Genomic DNA, 26,667 nt, shown 5'->3' with positions numbered 1-26,667 from the left:
GTTGTTGCAGCCCTCTGAACATTTAGGCATGTAGCCCATTAAATTTTTCAAATGCTTAATTCACAACAGTGAGTTTCAATGTATTCATTAAATGAAAAAAAAAAAAATGTGCTGCAATTAAAAATGTATATTGATGGATTTCATTTCTCTCAACTACACAACACATTTGCCTAAATTCCACTCTCATTAGTCCAACACATTCTTTGTTTCTTGTAGAGTGTGTTGTCTCCGCAGAACACAGTCATCATGCTACCCCTAACTAGGTTAGGATACCTCTCCAGCACTCTTAAACAATTTAGGAGCTGAGACCAAGTCTTAACACTTATAAACCTTTATGAATCACACTTATTCTTAAGTCTAGGAATAAGAGTAAAATGACATCATTCTTAGAATTTTGACACACTTAAGACTACAGTTTTACTCTAAGTGGCTTTATGCATACAGCCCCAGGTTGCAAATGTGTCTTAGTGATTTAAAAATCTGTAAAGATAATGCTGAAAGACATTCAGTATGAGATAAAAGGCACACATTTCTGAAAAAACTAGAGTAACACCTGAAATACAACAGACTGACTCTGAGAAACATTTTAAAATCTTTGCATTTAATGTCATTTCTAGGCATGAAATAAAGAAAGTATTACTTTTCCTTACAAAATGTTTGTGTTTGTGCAAAAAGGAAGATCAGGGACTGATAAACTGAAGAGCATCACTAGAAGGTGGAATAACGAGAGGAAAAGAGAGGCAGCAAGCGACAGAAGATGTTGACCACTCATAAACCTGTGGGACACAACCAGACTTCAGCATGCACGACACTAAAGTTCACCCAAAATAAAAATTGTGTCATCATTTACTCACCCTCATGTTCTTCAAAAGCCTGTATCTTTCTTCCATGGAACACAATAGTCGATTTTAGGCAGAATGACAGTCACAATCAACATTAACTAGTATTGCAGCTTTTTTTTCAGTACAATGAAAGTGAATGGTGACTGAGGATAACATGCTACCTAACATCTCCTTTTGTGTTCCACTAAGAATTAAAGTCATACAGGTTTTGATCAACATGAAGGTGAGTAAATTATGACAAAATTTTAATTTTTTGATAATCCCTTTAACTTCTCATATGCATTCTCACCACTCATTTTCTTCACTCTTAAGGGATAATTCCATAGTACACGCACACAATTCTAGGTACTGACTTAATGCCTTATAGAATGTCAGTGACCAACCAGGTCTATCTGATGTGTGACTGAACAGATACAGGGTGACACATTCAACACTACCTCCTACATATGCATGACCACACTAGCACAGATAGACACTGTGGGAGTGCAAATCTATAGCATGCAATGGCAGACTACAATGATGATGCATTGGCATAGTCTTGAGTGTGGATTAAAAATCAAGGCTATCTTGGTCAGCTGGTTGATATACTGCTGTACACAGGCAAAATGCAGTTACTATACTGTACGTTTTGACAAAATTGAGTTATGACCAAAATCATGTCTCTTAGAACTAGGGTTGGCTCAACTGTGCACATATATGATCAGTGCATTACCTTGTACAACACATTTGGCTGAACAATCCAAAAAAAATTTAAGTCCTTTTTTTCTCAGTTTCAGTGATAGAATTCATGCATTTTACCTTTGTTTGGCAATATACCACTTGACTGAATGTAAATATCAGCGGAAAGCAAAGCACTAAAAACTCTTTTACATTGCACCTGTATTAAGTACCACTTAAAAACGAATGGCAATTACCAGCAGGCTGGAGAGAAAGGACACTGGTAGTTGCATAAAACTGACATCTATCCAGTGAAGATTGTTGCTGTACTAACACACTGACATACACACAAACATATATAGGCCTTCTGATGTTGCCAATGGTGAAAAACATCTATAATCTATCAAAGGTAAATAACACAATGCACCCGCACACACACAAGCAAAATTGTCTAGGGCACAATGTGTCGCACAAAATACAAAAACAGACAGTTAATCATGTCATGATACAAAACTAATATATCAGTGGCAGTGTCCTGAAGATTCATGTTACTGAATTCATTCAATTATTAAAAAGCTAGTTAATTAAAAAAACGAAACTTCTGTCATCATTTACTCACACTCATGTCGTTCCAAACCTGTATGACATTCTTTCATGGAACACTAAAGGAGATATTAGGCAGTATGTTAGTGTCAGTAACCATTCACTTTCATTGAAAATGATGCACTGAAAGTAAATGGTGACTGAGACTAACATACTGCCTAATATCTCCTTTAGTGTTCCATGAAAGAAAGTCATGCAGGATTGAAACAACATGATAGTAAGTAAATTATGACAGAATTTTTATTTAGGGGAAACTATTCCTTTAAGCATGATTTTATGGTGTAAAACACTATAAGTAATCAGAGGAATATTGATTTTGCCTGAAAAGCTGTGTGATGCACATTACCGGGATGCACTTAAACGTGACATCATTTTGTGGGATAGGAGACTGACAATTAGGAAATGTGAAATGAAGCTCACTTACAGCTAACAGCCAATCGGATTAGTCAGTAGGGGAGTATGGTCACAAGGGAGCATGTGGGCAATGCTACACTATGTTTATAGGTTTCTATTGTATGAAAGTACACGAGACCCCTGACGTGGCTACCTTTAGCAGTGTATGGTTGTGATTAATTCAATAATATGGAACTTGAAAACCACTCCACTGAACTTCACAATACATATGTAAAGACAAGTTATTATCTGATTATGCATGTGTACACATACTGTATGTGTGGAGCATGTTTTTGTATTGCTTTGACTTTCCTGCATTTTCTTACTTCAATACATGCTCTCTCCAAACAGAGTGGGGTTTTCAATTTTAAGATCACAAAGCACGATTCATATGTGCTCATAAGCAGTTCTGATTTATCATTTATTGACTAAATTTGCATTTTTGGTAACAAAGTCTGTTTGGTCAGGGGGTATGCCATAATTATTACCATTGAAAGCTACAGTAAACCTTAGGTATAATATCTAGTGTTTGTGATATTAACATTATGAGTCATTGCTAAGACTGTATGGCTGTCAAGTCTCATTTCCTTGCACTGGTATTTAAACAGCTGTAAAAGGCTTGAAATGAACATGGCCATTTGCTCTGTCAGAATTGCCCATGCTAGATCTTGATAGACATATTGAATTAGCTATAATCTACGATATTAAAACAAAGCTCTTATAGATAGTGTGTTAAGAGCTGATTCCTGGACGTGTCTAACATGAACTTTCAGGCAGTGATGCTCAGGTTCCACTGGAGGCACCTGGAATATTTGTAAACTGATATGTGAGACTGAAGTCATCTTTCAACATTGAATATAAATCCAAAATTACATATGGAACATTGTAGATTAAAAGCATCCTTCACCCAAAAATTTACATTCTGTCAAAATTAACAGCCCTCATGTCATTCCAAACCTGTATGTATTGAAAAGATGAGCGATGATATTCATTCAAATATTTACTTTTGTGTTTTACATAAGAAAGAAAGATATGGGTTTGGAATGACATGAGAGTGAGTATATTTTGACAGAATTTTCACATTTGGGTAACTCTATCCCTTTAACCAGATGCAACGCAACAATCTAGATCTTCTACAAAGCTTGTTCACTTCAACTTCAAGCAACAAGAATCAGCAGATTTGGCTACAAACGACATTCTGAATAGATCAGAAATAGATCATCATGATGGAATAACAGAAACTATCTAAACAGCCTGACCACTGGGATCTATTAATCTAAACACATCTCATTCTTAGAAGCAAAGCACCTGCTTATGGATAATGTTGTCACTGTGTGTTTTCAATTGTGAAAATTTGTAACAGCTCTTGCTAATGGAAATATTAAGAGAGATTTCAACAATAATTTTTGTTGTTGAATGAACTTGAAATGTGAAGTGTCACAGAACTGGACAAGGGTGCCGTGAAACCAGTGTCTAAGGTTGGATTAATAGTGGAAGATTCTCAAAAATGTCCTCCAGGCACAGAGTCACAGATTAGTCTATGTTGTATCGTGATTTTCAATTTTTTGGAATAGGTGTCTTTCATCATATCAAGATCTTAGTTTGGCTTCACACTTCACTGTAGTTTTCCTTTTCTGCAAAAATGCAACGAGACATGTCCTTTGTCATAACAACATGATGACAAGTGGCACACAATTTTTCAGTCCTCAAAAAGCAGAAAGTTGGGCTTTCTGTGCACCTTTCCCCAAGTTTAACTGCAGTAATTTTGAATTATGAAAAAGATAATACAGTTTATTTTCTCAATATCTTCATGCAGAGACATTGCATTATTTTTGGGGAAGGAAGATTTGTCTTTTTACAAGTTTCTTGAATACCCCAAACAAATAGTTCACCCAAAAACTGTCAATATTGACTCAACCTCATGTCGTTCCAAACCCGTATGGCTTAATTTCTTATGTGGTACACAAAAAAGATGTTTTAATAAATATCTCTGTCTGTCTTCTCAAAACATTGGCAGTGGATAGTGCATGGTTGCATGGACTACTTTTTTTTGGGTCCTTTTTAAGGCCTCAAAATACTCCCAGAGAAGTTATTCTTCTGTCTTCTAATTAAAGACTAAGATCAAAAATCGCATGGCATGTTCTTGGAAAATGTCTCTATGCAAACGATCGTACAGATGTAGGTAAATTTACACCAGCTCGCTATTAACTGCACGCCAGTGTGTTCATGTTGACTGATCTTGACTGACTGACTAAACGGGAATTACTAGTTGTTCTCACCTCAAAGTAGGTGGTGCTTCATGTCACACCTACCTATGGCGTGGACCAATGGCAGTAAGAAGGTGTTTATCATCTGTTAAGACGATTTTCTGAGAAGCTGTTTTGCACCACCGAAACAAACTCAAAAACACCTTTTTGGCCAGATTTTGTTCTAAATGATGTCACACCCGTTCATTCTTCGAATTTCGTATGAAGCATACAGTGGCCTTAAAGCTTTAAATTAAGGCACTATCCACTGCCATTATACTGAAAAAACGGACTAGGATATTCATTACATTTTTTCCTATTGTGTTCTGCATAAGTAAGAAAGTCATCCGGGTTTGTAATGACATAAGGGTGAGTAAATTATGACAGAATTTAAATTTTTGGGTTAAATTAGCCAGTGGTGTAACATATGCAGTGCTTTATCTCTGTATTTCTTGTATGTTACACTACTGTTACGGAGTGATTACATATTAGTAAACCGAGTGAATTTACAGTGGATCGTATTATTGATGCACGTTAATCGTATTAAAAGTGAGACTTAAAAGATTGAAGAACCCCACCCCTTTAGGAAGACACTTAGCTCTTCTTTTTTAAGCGAGTGTCTCGATTGTCTGTGGTGGTTAATACGCGAGGAGGAGGCAGGAAAGAGGCTACGGTTGTAATCTCAGTTGGTGGCAGCTCCATCAGTGCTTGAGGGTGAAGTCGAGTTTAGTTTTCCTTCTGGAGCAGAGATGAGCTCAGGTGTTTTGACTGAGCTTTTCCCAGTATCTGGAGTTTTGGGAGGGGTAGTGGCAGGTGCCTCCATGCCCTTCACATCCAGCCCAAGAGTGATGGACCCACTGTCAGCCTTGGACTCAGGAGTACCATTTGTAGTTGGTTTGGGGTCGAGAACTGGCGAGACAGGTGGTTTAGACTGTGGAGTGGGTGAAGTTGGATTAAGCTCAGGGATTGGAGAGACTGTATCTTGTTTAGGATCCAGAGTCAGAGCAGGCTTGGGATCATTGACTGATGTTTTGGGATCTGGTGTTGGGCTCAGTGCAGGTTTTTGCTCAGGGGTGCCAACTTTAGATGGTTCAGGAGTTGGCGAGACTGCTGGTTTGACATCTGGAGAACTGGTTGGTTTCGCATCAGGTGTTGGTGTTACAGCTTTGGGAGGTTCCATGGTTGGACTTGAAGTTGGCTTAACATCAGTGGTTGATGTGGTTGCAGGTGTTAGACTTAGAGTTGGTTTTGGATCAGATGTCATAGCTGGCTTTGGTTCTGGAGATGGGCTTAAGGTTGGTTTTGCTTCAGGTGTTGGTGGGATGGTCAATTTAGGTTCAGGTGTAAGAACAGGTTTGCTTTCAGGTTCTGCTTTTGGGGAAAGAGCAGGTTTGGATTCAGGCATCGGTGTGACAGCAGGCTTGGGTTCAGGTGTTACTGGAGGTTTGGGTTCAGGAGAAGGTGGTGGAGGAGACATTGACTTAGCCGCAGATGCAGGTGCAGGCTTCAGGTCAGATGTTGGGGCTGGTTTTGGAGGTGAGGGAGCAGTCTTTGGCTCTGGAATTTGGTTGGGAGTGGCTTTGACATCAGGAGCAGCAGAAGAACTTAATACATCAGAATCTGATATAGGTGCTGTTGGTGCATCAGTGTCACTGTCAAGTGGGAGACCAGTGGTATTAAAGCCCACTCCAGAGTCACTGGTCTCCAGGTTCCTTTCTTGGAGGCTTGGCTCTTTCGTGGATACCTCCAAACCCTGAACACAACATCCACAGAATTTTGCATTCTTAGAGCATTTTGGTAAAAACATAAAAATATAATCTGGCATTTAATATTGAGCAAATATTTTATTCATTGAAGTCATAAAATGTTTTGTTTTCAGCTTCCTGGTCCTTACCTTAATGCTGACCTCTGTGCTCTGTGATTTCTCAGTAAGATCCTCTTTTTGTGACAGGGGTGGAGCTTCATCATTCTGCTGGGCACAGGCCTCTTTCACAACCTGCAGAAATATGGGCAAAGACTTCCAATTGTGCATCCATTATACAAGAGTGGAAAAGCTTACACTCTGTCTGTCTCCTTTATTTTTTTAAGAGACACAGTATGCAATTCATGAAAAAATGTTAGCCTAAGAAATGTGCTTTGTGTGGTGACATTTAAATTAAAGGGATAGTTCACCCAAAAATGCAATTTTTACTTACTCGCCCTCATGCCATCCCAGATGTGTATGACTTATTTTCTTCTGCAGAACATAAATTATGATTTTTAGAAGGATATTTAAACTCTATTTGTCCATGCAATGCAAGTGAATGTGTGCTAAAATGTTGATGCTCCAAAAAGCACATAAAGGCATCTGTGGCAGCGGGGGCGTGGTCAAGCATCTCTCCGGAGAGAGAGAAAGCGGTAAGGGCGCTTACACCTGAGCTAAATTATGTCTAACAACTGTCTCTAATTTCAGTGAGTACGGGGAAAGCGGCATAAATAGAGCGACACAGCACTTAGTCGGGGAGAGAGACTGGACACGACAGAGCTGAGCCAGAGCAAGGATTTTTAGTAGTGAAAGTTTATTTGTGAAAGCAGTGTGTGATAGTGTTTAGCTTAGTGCTTAAAGGAAAACTGTAAAGTGGTGTGGCGAAGAGGGAAAAATAAAGCCTCACCTTAAGAAGGAAAACTGCTTCTCGCCTCATCTTTTACACTGGTGCCGAAACCCGGGAATTGAAGTTTGGGTCGAAGATGGATGGAGGTCGTCCCGTAGAGTCCTCCCAGTTGGCGGAGATCCTCCAAGCCCTCGCCAGCCTACATCAGAGCCACCAACAGACGCTGCTTGAGCTCCAACAAGATCAAGACCGCCGGTTTGTTGAGCTCCTGCATGCTCAAGCCGAGGACCGGCAGGCGATCCGGAGCCTCCTCAGCCAGGAGGCATCCTCAGCCGCGACCCCGGACACTCCCACGCCGTTACCCCCGCCAGCGTTACAGAAAATGGGGGCGGCAGACGACTCTGAGGCCTTCCTGGATTTGTTTGAGCGGACCGCCGAGATCTGGGGCTGGCCGCTCGGCCAATGGGCAGCCCGACTGATCCCACTATTGTCCGGGGAAGCCCAGTTTGCGGCTCAACAACTGCCAGCGTCGAGCCTCCTGGCCTACGGAGATTTAAAAAGAGCCATCTTGCAACGGGTTGGTCGCACTCCGGAGGAAAGTTGTCAACTCTTCCGGAGCTTGAAGTTGGAGAGCTCCGACCGCTCGTTTGCCTTTGCCCAGCGGCTCCGTGACGCCTGCCGAAGATGGCTGCTAGCGGGGGATCGCGACGTCCAGGGAATTATCGACCAGGTGGTACTGGAACAGTTCACAGATCGATTGCCAAAAGGGACGGCGGAGTGGGTCCAGTGCCACCGCCCGGCGTCCTTGGAGGAAGCTATCCGACTTGCGGAGGACCACATGGCGGCGATCCCGAGGGCGGAAGAGCCCTCCTACATTTTCTCTCCTCCCTCTGTTTCTTCCCCCTCCCCTCTCTCCTCTCGTCCTGCTCTCTCTCCAGGTCCCGTTCCTGCCCCACGCAGACGAGGAGGACCTCAGCCCCTGAGACCAGTTCCCCAGGTGTGGGAGGCGACACCTTCCCCTTGACACCAATTTCCCGTGAGAAAACCGCCTTCTCCACACCGTTTGGAATACACCAATTTGTGACACTTCCGTTCGGTTTGTTTGGAGCCCCGGCTACGTTTCAGCATCTCATGGACTGAATCCTCAGACCGCATTCAGCTTACACCGCTGCCTATTTAGCGGCATATGCAACATCTGAGGGCGGTTCTGAGATCGCTGCGCCGAGCGGGACTCACAGCGAATCCGAAGAAGTGCGCGATTGGACGGGTGGAGGTACGGTATCTGGGGTTCCACTTGGGCCACGGGCAGGTGCGTCCCCAAATTGACAAGACATCGGCGATTGTGACCTGCCCGAGACCCAAGACCAAAAAGGGGGTGAGACAGTTCCTGGGGCTGGCTGGCTATTATAGAAGGTTCGTACCTAATTATTTGGACGTCACCAGCCCGCTGACTGATCTCACTAAAAAGGGAGCTCCAGATCCGGTCCAGTGGACGGAGCAGTGTCAACGGGCGTTCACGCAAGTTAAAGCTGCACTTTGCGGGGGGCCGCTTTTACATTCACCTGACTTCTCTCTCCCTTTTATTTTACAGACAGATGCTTCAGACAGGGGGCTGGGGGCCGTACTCTCGCAGGTAGTGGAGGGGGAGGAGCTCCCGGGGCTGTACATTAGCCATAAGCTCTCGTTAAGGGAAACTAAGTACAGCACCATGGAAAAGGAGTGTCTCGCCATCAAGTGGGTGGTCCTCACTCTCCGATACTACCTGCTGGGGCGGGCCTTCACCCTCTGCTCGGATCACGCCCCACTCCAGTGGCTCCACCGCATGAAAGATACTAACGCCGGATCACCCGTTGGTATCTGGCTCTTCAGCCGTTTAAGTTCAAGGTGGTCCACAGACCGGGGGCGCAGATGGCTGTCGCTGACTTCCTTTCCAGGAATGGGGGGGAAGTGGTAGGCAGGCCGGATGCCGCCCCGGCCTGAGTCGGGCGGTGGAGATATGTGGCAGCGGGGGCGTGGTCAAGCATCTCTCCGGAGAGAGAGAAAGCGGTAAGGGCGCTTACACCTGAGCTAAATTATGTCTAACACCTATCTCTAATTTCAGTGAGTACGGGGAGAGCGGCATAAATAGAGCGACATAGCACTTAGTCGGGGAGAGAGACTGGACACGACAGAGCTGAGCCAGAGCAAGGATTTTTAGTAGTGAAAGTTTATTTGTGAAAGCAGTGTGTGATAGTGTTTAGCTTAGTGCTTAAAGGAAAACTGTAAAGTGGTGTGGCGAAGAGGGAAAAATAAAGCCTCACCTTAAGAAGGAAAACTGCTTCTCGCCTCATCTTTTACAGCATCATACATGTAATCCATACGACTCCAGTGGTTAAATCCATATCTTCAGAAACAACATGATAGGTGTGGGTGAGAAACAGATCAATATTTAAATAATTTTTGGCTAGAAATTCTTCTCCCTGCCCAGTAGGGGGTGATATGCATGAAGAATGTGAATCACCAAAAACACAAGAAGAAGAATGTGAAAGTTAAGTGAAGATTGACTGAGCAGGGTGTTTTTCACCCACACATATCATATCACTTCAAAAGACATTGATTTAACCACTGGAGTCATATGCTGACTAATGTGATTTTTGGAGCTTCAAAATTTTGGCACCCATTCACTTGCATTGTGTGGACCTACAGAGCTGACAAATTCTTCTAAAAATCTTCATTTATGTTCTGTTGAAGAAAGAAAGTCATACACATCTGGGATGGCATAAGGGTGTGTAAATGATAAGATAACTTTAGAACTATCCCTTTAACTGATTATATTCAAGTCAAAAATATTATTTAACATGAAGTTAAAATAAATCAATTTGAATATATTAGGTTACACCAACAAAACTCATTTTAAGGTTAGATTAGGTAGAAATAGCTAATTAAGGTAACAATTTTACAGTATAACAAAGAATTTCATTATTTAATTAATTAAATTTATGAATTGTTTCTTTAATTATTTGCAAATGTCTGTGTTTTACTTTCAGTTGAGACCACTAGTGAAAATGTATATATCAAGCATTTTTTTACATTACAAATTATAATATCAGCATAACAATTAGAGTGAAAAGTTCAATTAAATTTCATTAATTTCAGAATTTATAAATTAGTACTTCTTTTATCCCCTTTTGCTTTAATGCCAGCATGCACTAGAGCTGGCATGGACTCCAAAAGTTTGTGCAAATATCTGGTGATCAATGTTATCAATACATGATCTGAGAATATTCCAAAAAGCATCTTGTGTGCTTCAGTGGAAGCACAATGTAATGGATTTTCAATGTTTTGTATTTGACCTTCTTATTACACAATATTATAAGCAAAGAAACCTTCCTTTAACCCTCTTGCCTCGCCCAAATCATTTTCGGTTTTCCAAATAAACTGGAAACGTATATATATATATATTGCAATAAAATTCATATATTCTTAAGAACAAAAGTGTCAACGATTTCTGCTTCACTAATTAACATTCAAAAATATGTTATATTAAATATTTTAAAACATATACAGTGATCCCAAAAAGTGTTGACACTTTTGTTCTTAAGAATATATGAATTTTATTGCAATATATATATATATATATATATATATATATATATATATATATATATATATATAAAACCAAGTGGCCTCTTTTTAAAAAAAAAAAAAAAATATGCATACCTTTTCTCAGAACTAACTTTCTTAACTATTTTATCAAACCACAGTTGGTCACTCAAAACAAACAGAGCAACAAAGTGTTTACAGTTATCAGCTTTAAAAAAAAATGCCACTTTTGATTTTTGTTATATAATGCAAAATTGTACAGTATAAAGACATACATTGTTAAGTGTGGCTTAAGTCTCCAAATACATTTTGGGGCCACTGTACACTGAAAACCCTAATAAGTTCATTGCACTCATTTGATTGATTAAACTCATTCCCTCAATTCCATAAAGTAATGGGGTCTCCCAAAACGAGTATTTAAGTTCAATTAACTTGGTTCTCAAGTAGAGTGACCTTAACTATTTAAGTTGAGTTAACTACATGCAAGTAGACTTAACTCAGATTTGAATTTAAATATTGTTGTTTCTACTGTTGTACATTTTAATTGAATTGATTCAATTTTAGATCAAACAACAGCACAGCTCAAATAAAGATGATAACTGATTCTAGGTCAGTTATTAAATAATTATTTACCGAAATGCATATATGCACTTCAGCTGCACATGCACAAAGAGAACTGAGAATGTGTGACCAGGGTCCAACTTGACCAGAGAGACACAGATCACCCTAATGGTGACATTACACCACACAACTATTTGCCACAAAGCATAAATAATACAACAAAAGAGCTAAAACATCTATGAATTCTTAATAATTATTTAAATTCCCCATTCTGTCCCTCTGACCAAGGAAACCTAATTCAAGCAGCAAGGGATTGTGAGTATTCCCTGTATAGCCTCAATTTTGTAGTTATTAACACTTCAAATCTTAAGTCTATGGATTTTTAAGAAAAATAAGTTAAATGAACTTAAATATTTGAGTTATGAGTCCAAAACTTGACATTTCAAGTAATACTTAAGACAACTTGATTTTTACAGTAATGACAACTTTAGGGTTTACAGTGTATATTATAATATATATAAAATTTCCAATCTAGGATTAAAGTAAACACATCTATCTTCTTATTCATCATTACTTTTAGGTGCTTGGTGTATGTTGGTATTTTCTGTGAGTTCCTATGATAGGTAATAGTTACCTTTCTGAAAGTATCTCCCTCAGCTTTGCCTGCTTCCTGGGATTTCTCCTCAATGGCTTTGGCTTTTGCAGCACGTTTGCGTATCTTCACCAAACATGATACCAGACACACCAACAGCAGCACCACCACTAATGCAACCAGAGCAATGATGGCAATGTACAGTTTAGGAAGCTTGTATGCTGAGTGAGAAAGAGAGATACAGCATTAAGTCAGAAACATTTAAATTAAATTAACTGTTCATTTCTTTTTCCCTTATTCTATACAATATCCTCACCTTCCACCTCCAGGTGGACAGCAGACACACGGAATCCCTGAAGGTCAGTCACACTAAAAATTCCAGCATCACTGGCCTTCACCCCCATCAGAACACACAAAGAATCCTCCACAGAGAGACGATCATTGAGATTCAGGAGGTTAGGAGGCAGATTGAGATATCCTTTTTCCATAATCAAATACTCCTGGTTATCAGACTTTGGGGTGTGGAGCAGGCGAGCCAAGGAGCTATTCAAGTGCAGATTTATTTTCAGAGTGCCACCATATGAAAGGGTAACAAAGATCTGATGCTCTGGAACAAGAAAGAAAGAAAGAAAGAAAGAAAGAAAGGATTTTAGGAATGAAGAATTGAAAGTAAGAAAAGAAAGAAATAAGAAAGAAAGGATATTAGGAAGGAAGGATGGAAGGAAAGAAAAGAAAAGAAAGGAAGGAAAGAGAGAAGGAAAGAAAGGAAGGAAGGAAGGAAGGAAGGAAGGAAAAGAAAGGAAGGCACAAAGGAAGGAAAAAGACAGACAGACAGAAAGAAAGAAAGGATAATAGGCAGGAAGGATGAAGGAAGGAAAGAAAGAAAGAAGGAAAGAAAAGAAGGAAGGAAGGAAAGAATGAACGAACAAATGAAGGAATGAAGGAAAAGAAAGAAAATGAATGAAGGAAAGACAGAACGAAGGAAGGAAGGAAAAGAAAGTTAGGAAGAAAGGAAGCAAGGATAGAATGAAGGAAAAGAAAAAAGAAAGAAAGAAAGGAAGGAATGAAAGAAGGAATGAAGGAAAAGAAAGGTAGGAAGAAAGGAAGAAAGCAAGGAAGGAATGAAGGAAAAGAAAGGAAGAATAGAAAGAATGTAGGAAGAAATGAAGAAAGGAAGGAAAGAAAAAGGAAGGAAAAGAAAGAAGAAAAGAAAGGAAGGAAAAGAAAGAAAGGATATTAGGGAGGAAGGATGGAAGGAAGGAAAGAAAGAAAGAAAGAAAGAAATAATATTAGGAGGGAAGGATGGAAGGAAAGAAAGAAAGAAATACAATTAGGAGGGAAGGATGGAAGGAAAGAAAGAAAGAAAGGATATTAGGGAGGAAGGATGGAAGGAAGGAAAGAAAGAAAGAAAGACATAAATAATATTAGGAGGGAAGGATGGAAAGAAAGAAAGAAAGAAAGAAAGAATATTAGGAGGGAAGGACGGAAGGAAAGAAAGAAAGAAAGAAAGAAAGAAAGAAAGAAAATTAGGAGGGAAGGATGGAAGGAAAGAAAGAAAGAAACAATATTAGGAGGGAAGGATGGAAGGAAGGAAAAAAAGAAGGAAGGAAAAGAAAGACAGACAGACAAAAAGAAAGAATGAAAGAAACTGTTACTAAACACCAAGATGCCAAATGAGTTCAAGAGCTTTTTTTTTCAAGATGATGTCTGTGGAGGCGAGGGCATGGTCAAGCGTTCGTCTGGGAAGAGAGTAAGCGGTAAGGGTTCTCACCTGAGATGAATTGCTGGTAATTGCTTGTTTCTGTGTTCACAGTGAGAGACGGGAAATAAAAGGGCCAGTCCTCAGAGAGTGTGAGAGAGAAAGCCCAGCTGACAAGCTGTTTGTGTGTGTTTGTGTTTGTGTTTGTTTGTGTGTGTGTGTGTGTGTGTGTGTTTTGACTGATGCTGTTTTGAGAATTTAAGTTTATAAAGCTTTAGCATTATGCATTGAAGAGAATGCATTATTTTGTAAATAAAAGTGACATTCCTGAGTTGGAATCGCTTCCTCATTCCTTTGAACTTGTTACAATGTCATAGAGTGATAAAAGAAGAAACAGAGTTGGGAGGGAGGAAAAGCATACATTTTTTATAGAATAAATGTATACCGTACCATCTCTCCCTCTTTCTACTGTCCCTATTATCCTTACTTTTTTCTTTGTGTTAGAAAGTACCTGACAGCATCCTTGCGTAACTGTATATACAATAACCTCCAATCTTATGTTTCACACCTCTGTTTTTTTCCTGTTTGTACACTTCTTCAAAAGGTTGGTACACCATAGGTACTCATCTCATCTACTTTTCTTTTTGTAATTTTTCACAATCACCCTATATCTTGTTGTACTAACTTTGGTCAGAAGGTTGCTTAGGCAGAAAATCAGTAGTAGGGGCCATTCACACTGAACGTATTTCTTCGTTTGTCTGTACTGCTTTTTTATAGTTTGAACATAATGTTGTTTGAACATACATTAACATACCCCCCCCCCCACACACACCTTTCACATTTAGGCAGATCTTCTTCTTGACTTTCCCATTGGAATCGCTGAAGGTGTAACTGCCTTCATCAGCCTCTGTGACAGCATGGAGAGTGAACTTCTGAGCAGTGAAACTGATGCGGTCCAGGTAATTCTCACTGACTTTTCCATTATTCAGTACTTCCACAGCCTGCAGGGACGTCTGATTGGCCTCCACTGTGCTGTTACGAAAGTCTACTTGCACTGGCTGTGAGATATCATTCAGCGACACATAAAAATCTGAACCATACTTGACAATGAGCTCACTAGAGCAATCTGGAAAAGTGAGAGAGAAAAGAGAGAAGGAGAAAGATAAACTAGTCTTTCACATTTTATTTAGAAAATGTGAGTGGTGCTTTCCCATGCAAAAATCGCCTCCAGCGTTGCCAGGGCATCGCTGTATAGTTACTAAAGTGATTTGAGTGTTTTTTTAGTTTGTTGCTATGTGGTTGCTAGGGTGCTGTGGGCAGTTGCTTACTGGCCCAAGTGAAAAGAGCCCTATGATATTCTGGTCCCTAGACTGTGTCCCTTGGATTGGATTTATTTGCCCATTTTATTGTGCACCAAACCAAAACCAAGTCTGATTGCCTGGAAAAGTAATGACACATCTCTCTTCAATAAGTCACATGGTTTGAGGTCTCATTCATGTTTGTTGCACAAATAGTGTGGGAAGCTAGTCTCCAAAATTTTGGGTGAAAGAAGAATACATATGAGCAATAACAATAGTGATGCTTGCCTTTGCAAATGGAAGAAAGAGAGAAAGAAAGATCTTTCTGTAGAGGAGAACGGAAGGCAAGCAGTGTGGCTTGACAGCTACAATTACTGTACTGCGGTGGGTCATTAAGCCTCCCTTACTGTTCACCACATGACTTCCTATAATAATGGAAGTCACTCAGGGCTATTCTTGTGTGTATGTGCTGTACAGATTCAATTTAGTGTACATGCTGCTTGTAGGAAGTATGAGAGCAGGTGTCTATAGTAATACAAGATGTAATCCAGGCTTTTTTTTGTTGTTGTTGTTGTGTTGAAAATAATGAGCCTCAGTATGCAGTACCTCTAACAATGAGTGTGATGTATGTAACATCCTCTGGGTTTTGGTTGGATGTGACAGTGTAGACTCCTTCATCACTCTCTCCAACATTCTCCAAGATCAGGTGGCTCAAAGCAACATTGAGTTTGGCACGAATATCCACCACCTTCCCTGAACTCATCAGCGGCTTCACACGTCCAGGAACAATGGAAGACCTGAATGACACATCAGCTCCACCTGCAGGCATTTTGATGTGAAAGTCTTCCCCAAAAAATAGAATCTGGGTATCTTCTTGGGCTTAAAGAAAGGCAGAGAGAGAGATATATTTTGTTTGAATATTCACCCTCACATATTTCCATATCCGTATGACTTCTGTAGAACAACACTTTTATTTATTTTTCCTAAAAAATCTTTATTCAGGATTTGTTTTCTTCAAACAACGGCAGCGATCACGGCACCATATCACTGAGTCAGTGAGTTCAACTGGAGAACTGGATCTATCCAATTTGTAAACTGGATCAACCAGTTCGCTGAAAATAATGATTTGTTTACGAATCAGACTGATCCAGTTCTCACGTTCAGACTCAATGATCTGGTAGCAGCAGACCTTGAGTTCTCACTGCAAGGGAAGATAATCATTTTGGAGCTTAACAACCGTGGTTACGATGAACTGTCCAATATGTGTGAAGATTCTTCAAAATTCTGTATCAAAATAACAGTATTCTGGTTTGGAATGGCATGAGGGTGAGCAAATGATGAAAGAATTTTCATGTTTGGGTGAACTATTCCTTTAACACATTAAACTAGTTCTGTTTATTAATACATCTTTAAAAAAAAAAAAAAAAGGTGTGTCATGTGTTATATGGTTTACCTTTCAGAGTCGCAGAGAAAGCTAAAAAGCCAAAAACAGAAGCTCCAATGTTTAGATGAACAAACACATTAATTATCAACATAACATGACATCATGCTTCAAACACTCAAATCATACAGAAATTGACAGAAGACTTAAACTTTGTGTAATATTTGGATGTTTATTTACATTACATTAACATTTATTCTTTTATTTTTTTTAATGGGGTCAAAGTACAGTTTTCAGTTAACAAATTCATCCAAATGCAATCTTGTTTCTATTAAGGTGCAGACAATGCTCTACTTCATTGTATTTCTAACCACATGAAACAATTTCCTTGGTATTTAATTTTCTCAAACATAACCCTGTTTTTTTTTTTTTTAAACTGTGCCTGTATTATGTAGTGTAATGGAATGATGTGTATATTAATTAAATCACCATGTTCTGTATTACATTGCATGACTGCATCAAGCTTTGTTATAGAAAATCTAGATATTGCTAACAGACTATGTGACATATTATTCCCTGGTTCAAGTAAATATGTTTTGCCAATTACAGATGGCATGTTTAAAACTGACTGTCAGCCTGTCACAACTCTGTGAGGACATGTTCATAATACACCTAAAAGCTATATATGTACAGTATATGGTCCCTGGAAGCACAGTTCTAAAAATCCCCTGCTTTGAAAAGATGCATTGTACATCTGAGCTGTAATTAAAGAACTACAACAGCTATTAGCATGTCAGAGCCACTGTCCTTAACAAAGAAACGACACTTCTGTAGTGGTAATAATGACAGACAGATAAACCTTTGAAAGGAATCATTCTCTTACCTGAGCACAACAGCATGCTTAAGATGAGCGGTCTTAGGTTCTGCATATTGGCTCTGAAAACATTCAAACACACGTTAGTCTCACTACACACATGGGGAGACACAGTGATGTGCACAGACCTTAGCATGGAAAGGCGTGAAGGATAAAAAAGGGCAGTGATTTTAAAATGTTTTTTTAATGAGTAGTAATTATAAATACTTAACTAATTTCTTTGCTTTTTGAGTATTTAACCATTTTCTTGTATTTACAGTATATACTGTATATATATATATATATATATATATGTATAACATGCGAGTAAGGGCAGCCTTAAAGGCTACTCCGCTTAATTTTCTTTAATATGCCTACAATTTACAAAGAAATCTCATAATAACACATTACTTTTATTGTGAGGTTATGACGAGATTTAAATTTTGTTTTATTTAACTATTCTAATTTAATTATTTCAATTTCTCCCCTTTTTCTGGATGACCAAATGGGCACCTTTAGATTTGTGAACAAAAAGGGCAGGGGCTTGCACTCCTGCTGCCCCCGTTCTGTGCACGTAAGTGGGGAGACATAATCCTCATTGCCCTTTTACAAACCAACCTTAAAAACCTCAATCATACTAGTTTGAAACAACATGAGGCCAGTGATTTAATTTTGACAAAATGAAATTACTCTATGAACTATTCCTTTAAAACTAATTTATGTCATCTACATTCAGTGGCTGTGAGGATTTAAATTTGTACTGACATTGCAGTCACATAAGTATTATGGTACATCATTGAATTGCTCTCACATTTCAGCTGGAGAATAAGACATTTGGATTTACAATGATAAAATTGACACAGTTATTGACAAACAGACACAAATCGATTGAGTGCTTGGATGTTAAGCTGCAAATAGGGTGTGACTGTAAACAACTGTGCTAATATAAACTAGAAGTGTATGACTCTTCAGCTGTTTGTCAGCTTTGATGGGAAATGTGCCAGCTGACACACTGAGCAATGATTTAGATCAACAGGCCATGGACCTAAAAGACAAATTAGACTCTTTAAAGAGCTATTTGGATGTGCAAGTAATTGTGGTCTTGTTGGCTTGACTTGTGTTTTGCTTTTCTGAGACTGACATTGATCTGGTATCTCAGAGGGACTTCATAATGAATAATAACAAATGATGTAATTTCTGTCAATTTGAATCTCAGCAATAAATTGCATTGCACTGTTTTCAATATATTTAATGAAAACTCCTGAGCTGTTTTTTTGATACAGCGATGTCTGTGAGTTTGCATTTGTAAAAATGCACATGGAATAAGAAGAATATGACATCTGGGTGGATCCTAATCTGCATGAATAGGAAAATATCCATGAGGAAAGATATTTAATGACTGAAGACATAAAAAATGTGACAGTAGAACAAATCAAGCTGACTACCATCTGTTAGCACTGTATGTTCTACAAAAAGTCTCTCTGTAAATGCAAGAAAGTTTGAATTTGTTTTACATATTTACATGTTTCCAGTTGTGTAGTAGTGTCTGAAGAGGTGGGCATACTGTAAATTTATGAAGACCCCCCCCAAAAAAAATTAATATATTTACATTTACATACGGTACATATATAAAATGTGTAAAAAAAAAAAAAAAAAAAATTCCATTTAAAAAACTTTGGCTGTTGTAATTATAGTCCCACATGAATTTACAAAATGTATATCAGGGTAAGTTTCATGCTAGCATGGTGTACAGAACAACTAAGAACCATGGTATGGTAACTTGATGTTAAATATGTACTTACATTTATAGGGCTTATTAATTTTCCTTTCATTAGGCTACTATGAAAATTACTGTCATGAATAAACTAGTACATATATAATGTGCAACAAACTGTTAAGCATTGTATAATATGAGTGTAGTAATGTTCACATTAACACAATATCTTGTATTACCATATATACAGTATCTGTTGTCCAGTGTCTGTGTTTCTTTGCCCACTCTAACTGTTTCTTTTTGTTTTTCTGTTTCAAAAGTGTCTTTTTCTTTGCAATTCTTCCCATAAGGCCTGCGCCCTTGAGTTTTCTCTTTACTGTTGTACATGAAACTGGGGTTGAGCGGGTAGAATTCAATGAAGCTGTCAGCTGAGGACATGTGAGGCGTCTATTTCTCAAACTAGAGACTCTGATGTACTTATCCTCTTGTTTAGTTGTACATCTGGTCTTCCACATCTCTTTCTGTCCTTGTTAGAGCCAGTTGTCCTTTGACTTTGAAGACTGTAGTGTACACCTTTGTGTGAAATCTTAATTTTTTTGGCAATTGCAAGCATTGTATAGTCTTCATTCCACAAAACAATGATTGACTGACGAGTTTCTAGAGAAAGCCGTTTCTTTTTTGCCATTTTTGACATAATATTGACCTTAAGACATGCCAGTGTATTGCATACTGTGGCAACTCAAAAACAAACACAAAGACGATGTTAAGCTTAATTTAACGAACCAAATAGTGGAGTGATGGCTGCTGAAAATGGGGCCTGTTTTTCAAATAGTGATGGTGCTGTTTTTTTTACATTAGTAATGTCCTGACTATACTTTGTGATCAGTTGAGTGCCACTTATTAAAGTACCAATTTCCTTCTGAAACAGCTAAATCTGTACATTATTCCAACCTTTTGGCCGCCAGTGTATATTTACGTTTAGCAGGGAAATAAATTTACAGCACAAATTATGGTTACTCCAGGGTTGCTTGTGCATCAGCATTAGATGCTGGAAATGTCCCGCCCCTTACTGAAATGTAAAATATGATTGGTTAGCAAATATTCAATCGTGTCTGAAATGAACGGTCTGATTGGTGGATAAGCTTGGTCGAACTATCTTGCCAGTGCCATCACTTGTGCTCCCGCCTCCCGCTGCACCGTGCGCATTTAGAGAGAATCTCTGTACACTTTTTAAAATAATAATAATAATAAAAAAATAAAAATAAACATTTAAAAAAACACAATTCACTCAATGGTGCTGTGGCATCACGATATTAGATTAAAAAATATCTGGGTCAAAAGACTACTCGTTGTACTGGCAGCCATACGTATCATCACGTATTTCAGGTGGGCATACGCAAAAACCTAAGAAAGATAGGTGGGCATAGGGCATATGTGGAACATGTGCATTTCATTAGTACACACATTCTTATTGAGCAAATTGGTCTAAATGTACATAAAAAATGTACCTTTACCTTATTACACCATATTAAATTTACCTGTAAAGCAAAACTGCATTAAATATTAAGGAGTTTTTTCAGTAAATCTATCTTAAGTGAGGAAGTGACACTTAAGTGTCTTTTGTCTTGTGTTGCTGGCAGATTTCTTTTTTACTTGTTTATGCTTAAAGGAATATTCCTGTTCAAAACATGTTGAGTTCAATCGACAGCATTTGTAGCATAATGTTGATTACCACAAAATTTTATTTTGATCCGTAAACATTAAAATACTCACTGTTTCAAAAGTATAGCCACAAGACTTAAACAATATGCATATTAACATGATTTTAGTGTGATAAAATCACTTAATAACCTTTTCTGTGTAAAGTTATATCCAATTTTACAATTTAGTTGCCATGACGACGTAATATCAACAAACCCTAAAACCCTAAAATGACGATTTAAACAACTTTACAGCTCAAATAATACGAGTTTTAACATAAGAATTGATTTCTTAAATTTATTTACAAATTTGCTTCTTTTAAAGAAAAGGAGGGATGAGTCAAAATTATTTTTTGTGGTAATCATCATTATGCCACAAATGCTGTTGATTGAGCTTCACTTGAATTTAACCTGGAATATTCCTTTAAAGGGGCATTCAGTAGTTCTCTAGCTAGTGTTAGCATTGCTCTTCTTCATGTATTTAATTACGGAGATGTGATGTTACACGCAGTACTGCCATCTATTGATGTGGATCAGCATGCTCGTCTCTGCTGCCCCACCAGCTTTGGAATATCATTTGCATCTGGAAAATGTCGGAGTTTGAGGTAATTTCTAAAGTTATTAATTACTCCTATTATATAATTGCTTTGCCTAAAAACAAACGTCAGAATTCAAACGAACAGACTTCTACAGTTAAGGACAGATTATTATTCTCCCTCATATCAATAATCTTTGGAGACTATCTACAATTCACGTTATTTCTAAAGACAGTTATTACCTTTATTAGAGAACTGCTTAGCATAAAATCAACCTCAATTATCTAGCGATACAGAATGTTATGGTAAAGGAAAGATTAGAATTGTTTTTGATGATGAAATTTAGCATGTCCATGAATACTGTATTTGGCTTGTTATTTCTTTATTCGTTTACAAAACCAATATAAAAAACAAATGATGACTTGTTTTTCGTAATTTCGATTTAATGCTCAAGTTAAAAATAGGACACTGGAAAAATAGCCACGGGACACTGTGCGTTTTGATTATTTGATTTTACTAATATATGGCTTGAATATTTGATTCGCACAAATGGGTGGGCCTGAAATGCCCCTTTCTTCTGACTGGTCAACTTGCACCACTGTCTTTCTCAATGCTGTGAGACAGAATAAAAGTCCTCTGCTGTTAATATTATTTTCTTTAACATTTATTCTCCAAAACTCGCCACGTTTATTGCAGCTAAGCTATCTCTCTCATCAAATAGCCAGATTTATCAGACAGCCCTACACATAAACCTGCTGTCTTTGACGTTGCTCCGGTTTGAAAAGGCATGGTTTTAAATGAGATGATGAAAATAACCATTCATTCATAAGACTATTAAAGCATATGCCTACATTGTAAAGACATAGGCTTACATTTAACTGCGGTGTAAAGTTCGTTTTAGGTTTGATATTCGTTGGATATTCGCCTGTGGTGCGTAAGGGGCCCTCTGAAAACTCCACCCACAACTAAAACGTCACTGGCGTCAGAGCAGTCATTTATTTGACTATTGACTTGAATGTTCTATTATAAAAAAAAATTGTTATTTAAAAAATAAAACAAACAAACAAAACAAAAATTCACAGGTTGTAGTAGATCACCAGAGTGATGTCTGTGCATATGGGTATACAGTATTCACTTATATTATAAAAAAGAAAAAAGAAAAAAGAAAGAAAGAAAATCACTAAAATTAACAAAAACATTATTTTCACATTCCAAAGGTTGTAGTAAGTTCCCAGTGGGCAGACTGACTTACTACAGGTGAGGTTTTTACAGTACGTCCAATAATATGAGTATAGCATTAGATTATTTTAAAAATAAATTAACTAAAATTCACCAAAATGTTATTTTCACATTCCAAAGTTTGTAGAAAGAGACTTACTAAAGGTGAGATTTTTTAGTTAGTCAGTCTATCCACTGGGAAGTTACTATAACCTTTGGAATGTGAAAATAACATTTTCAGGAATATTTGTGATGTTTATCCTAAAATAACCTAATACTGTACTCATATTATTACTGTAATAATCTCACGTGTCGTAAATCAGTCTATCTACAGGTAACTTACTACAACCTTTGGAATGTGAAATAACATTTTGGTGAATTATTTTAAATAATATAATACTGTATTCATATTATTGGACTTACTGTAAAAATCTCAGTTGTAATAGCTCAGTCTTTTAACTGGCAACCTACTACAACATTTGGAATGTAAAAGTGTACTTTTAATGTTTTACGTTTAACTTACACATCAAATGAATGAGTGATTGGACACCGCCTGTGTAATAGTGAGTGGAAATTTCAGATGGTACCTTAAGTACGCTAAGCAATGAAAGCGCAATTTCAGTCATAATTCTGCAGCCACACCAACTGACAGTTCTGAGTGCAGTGTTTTATGTCTGTATATTATAGTTATATACCATAACATCAAGCCAAGTGTGCGAAATCTTTGCAAAATTGCCGCCGGCAGAGAGCGCGTGTACGAGAAACTGAATATTCAAAAAAATATTGAACCTAAAACTAACTTTACACCGCTCTGTGAGCTTAGGTGTGAGGGACTTGCTCATCATGGAAATTTTGCTAAAGTAAGTTCATAAATGCTCTCAGAAGCTCGACCAGTGAATTTAAAATCAGCATTTACACATAGCCTTCACATTTGTCTGATAATAAAAGGCACACAAAACTGCTGCATATTCGACCCAATAATATCCGATTACAATACAGAAGTAATCTGCCCAGCACTGTAAACAAATGTGAAATTATATAGGTATGATTTATTATGATCTGAAGTGTGGCAAAATCAGGACAAACACATTCACAATCTAAGAGGCCAAGCCTTCATAATGACATAGAAGGATTCCTAGAAAGAACAGTGAAAACATTTGCCTGGACAAACATTAGGCAGAAAGGCAGGCATCAAGAACAGCAGACAAGCATTTGGGCCATTGTGTCTCACAGCATCAGTGAGTTATAACAGGATTCTTTCCTTACTCTCAACAATTTCTTATGACATTTTATGGTAAGTTGCAAAGATGGGGAAACCATTTCACTACCTCTGGACAATGGGACACGTGCTGATGTGTAATGCATGAGCACTATTTTAGCTTTATATGGACAAAGTGCCATTTGGTCCATTTACACATGCTTTCTGTCTCTCTCTCACTTCTTTTAGCAACCTCATAGTTCTTCTACAAGACACAGTATTCACACTCAAGAAGGCACATTTAAAAAATATTTTAGCCTATTTCTAAGATTTACGCATTTCAAATTCATAACAAAATTCCATCACATTTTCCATCACTGATCATTCTGAGCTGCTATTCTTCTCACTACAATTGTACAGAGCGGTTATCTGAGTTGCTGTAGACTTTGTCAGTTCAATCCAGTCTGGCCATTCTCTGTTGACCTCTCATCAACAAGACATTTCCATCCACAGAACTGCCGCTCACTGGATGTTTTTTGTTTTTGGCACCATTCGGAGTAAATTCTAGAGACTGTTGTGCGTGAAAATCCCAGGAGATCAGCAGTTACAGAAATACTCAAACCAGCCGGTCTGGCACCAACAATCATCCATGTGATTATCTAATCAGCCAATCATGTGGCAGCAGTGCAGTGCGTAAAATCATGCAGAAACGGGTCAGGAGCTTCAGTTAATGTTCACATCAACCATCAGAATGGGGAAAAAATGTGATCTCAGTGATTTTGACTGTGTCATGATTGTTGGTGCCAGATGGGCTGGTTTGAGTATTTCTGTAACTGCTGATCTCCTGGGATTCCCCCGGGACAATTAGGCAGGTGGTTTTAATGTTGTGGCTGATCAGTGTGTGTGTATATATATATATATACACACACACACACACACACACACACACACACACACACACACACACATATATATATATATATATATATATATATATATATATATATATATATATATAAATATATAAAGACACTCAATTACATGTTTTTTTTTTATGAAATAAAAATGTGTAAATCTTAAAAATAAATAAATAAATAAATAAAAACAACAAAAAAACAAAAACATCTGAGTGCAGAATCACAGACTGGGCAACAGGGTGGTCACAAAAAGGTAGTTTCCTCCTGAGTGCAATACAAAAGATGAATGAGGTCAGGAATATCAACTTCGACCTACTGCTTAATTAATAGAAGGTCAGGGAAATCAACCCAAAACTTTTGAAAGGTGCTGCATACTTATTAACTGATAATAAAGTCATTTGTGATTATTTATGTCAGAAGCAGGTAATCTCCAAAGAGAACAGGACTGGGCATTTCTTGTTTTGTTTTTTTCTTCTTCACAGCCTTTACTCTCTAATCATAATCTATTTTAAAGGCTTGAACCAGACGATCTGTACAAAAAGGGGACATTGTAGTTTAAAAGGGTCAGTCGACCGGTCTGTTAGCCTACATGACATTAAAGGCGATGAGATCATGGCTGTGTCTTAAAAACTAGGTAGGCAGCTCACTGTAGACACATTTCTGAGCTCAGCTGGTTAGAAATGCGCTGTTTTGCGTTTTTCTACTTAAGCATGCGGCAAACGGACGTCTTTTGCCTTTGCGCCGCGACTCGTTCAAGAGCGCGCCGTATCCAGTTAAAAACGCGTCTCGAGACACTTGCGTTCTGTTCTACTCGTGGCACTGCGTCTGGCTTTTTTAGCGCAAGGACGCGTTCGGAGTGGACGGCCCCTGTAATGCACATCTCAGTAGGTTTCGAGAAACGGCCCATATGTGAAATGAGCGGCGGGGGCGGCGGCATCTTTGATTTACACAGGAGCGCGCGCAAGCCCACAATCTCTCTATTTCTGACGAAAACCTTCTGATACGGTTTCTTTTCCCCTCCCAATCATAAAACTATTTGCTAGTCAAACACATTTTTTCTCAGTCACACGACGACAAAGATCGCCTACACATGTTCGGGTTATTACGGTTCATGGACGTCGAAACGAAAGAGGCTCATGGAGCCGCAGTGCTGTAGACCGGCAGTATTAGCCATAAATTAAAAGATAACAATAAACACATATAATCTAAATTACTCATCTTTATAAAGCGGACATTTTTTGTGTTCTCATATTATTCGCGATACATTTTTATTAATTTATGAACGCTCATCTCGCCTTTAATTTCCCCATAATTTAATCCCAATGCATATTTTATAGAACAAAATTCTGATCCGTGTCGCGCGTTCACGAGGCATGTTACGTGATGCTATGCATTCTGGGCGCAAATGTCTTCGACAAACCTAAATGCTTCACACCCTTCTAAACCCTAAATACGAATAGCTATATCTTATACTTTATTTATTTTCGTTCCAACAGCAATAAGTAACTTCAACAAGCCGGAAAAGTACCAGACGAGCCCGAAACTGCAGAATTTAACCCTTCAGTTACTGCAACCCAAACCCAGCAGGCTGTTTATGACAACTCTGCCGCAAAATTGACATTTTCCCCTTACCGTGCTCACCGTTCACTTCCAATATCTTCCAAACTGATGGACTGCAAGCCCGGGTAATAAGAGGAAATTCCGTTATTTTGCTCCACCAAGCGCTTCTTTCCCCCCTTTCTACTTCTTTGCCACTCTGGAGAGAATCACTTGAGGACCAAGATGCACAGTAAGAATCCGTCCGGTCTCTCGCAGCGTCTCGAGCGCAGTCGGTAAAGCCCGGTGCTTCAGACTCTTATGGGCGTGTCAGGGTATTCGAACACACTCAGCCAACCATCACACAACCGACGTGAAGGTCTTTTAATATGTTCTTCAGATCGATCCATCACATAGACCAACGCCCTTATGAATAAAAATGTGTTCACTAGATCATTTTGTACGTGCAACTAAATTGCACATGGCCAATTTGTTAGCTTTAATTGTCTAGTCTTTTAATTCACATATAAAAAGATATTTAATGCTTTCA

At 38.4% G+C, this 26,667-nt stretch overlaps 1 protein-coding gene across 2 annotated transcripts; it reads right to left on the bottom strand.

Annotated features, from left to right (window-relative positions):
• Window positions 1-579: 579 nt before the first annotated feature.
• Window positions 580-26,467, bottom strand: si:dkeyp-77h1.4 (helicase SRCAP). 2 transcript variants are annotated; one of them, XM_051721130.1, is made up of 9 exons: window positions 26,214-26,467; window positions 17,329-17,381; window positions 16,518-16,538; window positions 15,671-15,943; window positions 14,599-14,892; window positions 12,384-12,674; window positions 12,110-12,288; window positions 6,636-6,737; window positions 580-6,494 (listed from the first exon to the last, which is right to left on the bottom strand). In XM_051721130.1, the coding sequence occupies exons 2-9, from the start codon at window positions 17,372-17,374 to the stop codon at window positions 5,424-5,426; spliced, it is 2,277 nt and encodes a 758-aa protein (XP_051577090.1). In that variant the 5' UTR covers window positions 17,375-17,381; window positions 26,214-26,467; the 3' UTR covers window positions 580-5,423. The 2 variants fall into 2 exon arrangements, with proteins under 2 accessions (XP_051577090.1, XP_051577091.1); XM_051721131.1 differs by having other exon boundaries at window positions 26,223-26,467.
• Window positions 26,468-26,667: the final 200 nt, after the last annotated feature.

The sequence above is a fragment of the Myxocyprinus asiaticus genome, chromosome 16 (assembly GCF_019703515.2).
Source record: "Myxocyprinus asiaticus isolate MX2 ecotype Aquarium Trade chromosome 16, UBuf_Myxa_2, whole genome shotgun sequence".
In the NCBI taxonomy this organism is placed as follows: Eukaryota; Metazoa; Chordata; class Actinopteri; order Cypriniformes; family Catostomidae; genus Myxocyprinus; species Myxocyprinus asiaticus.
This window is presented reverse-complemented; position numbering and strand designations above follow the sequence as displayed.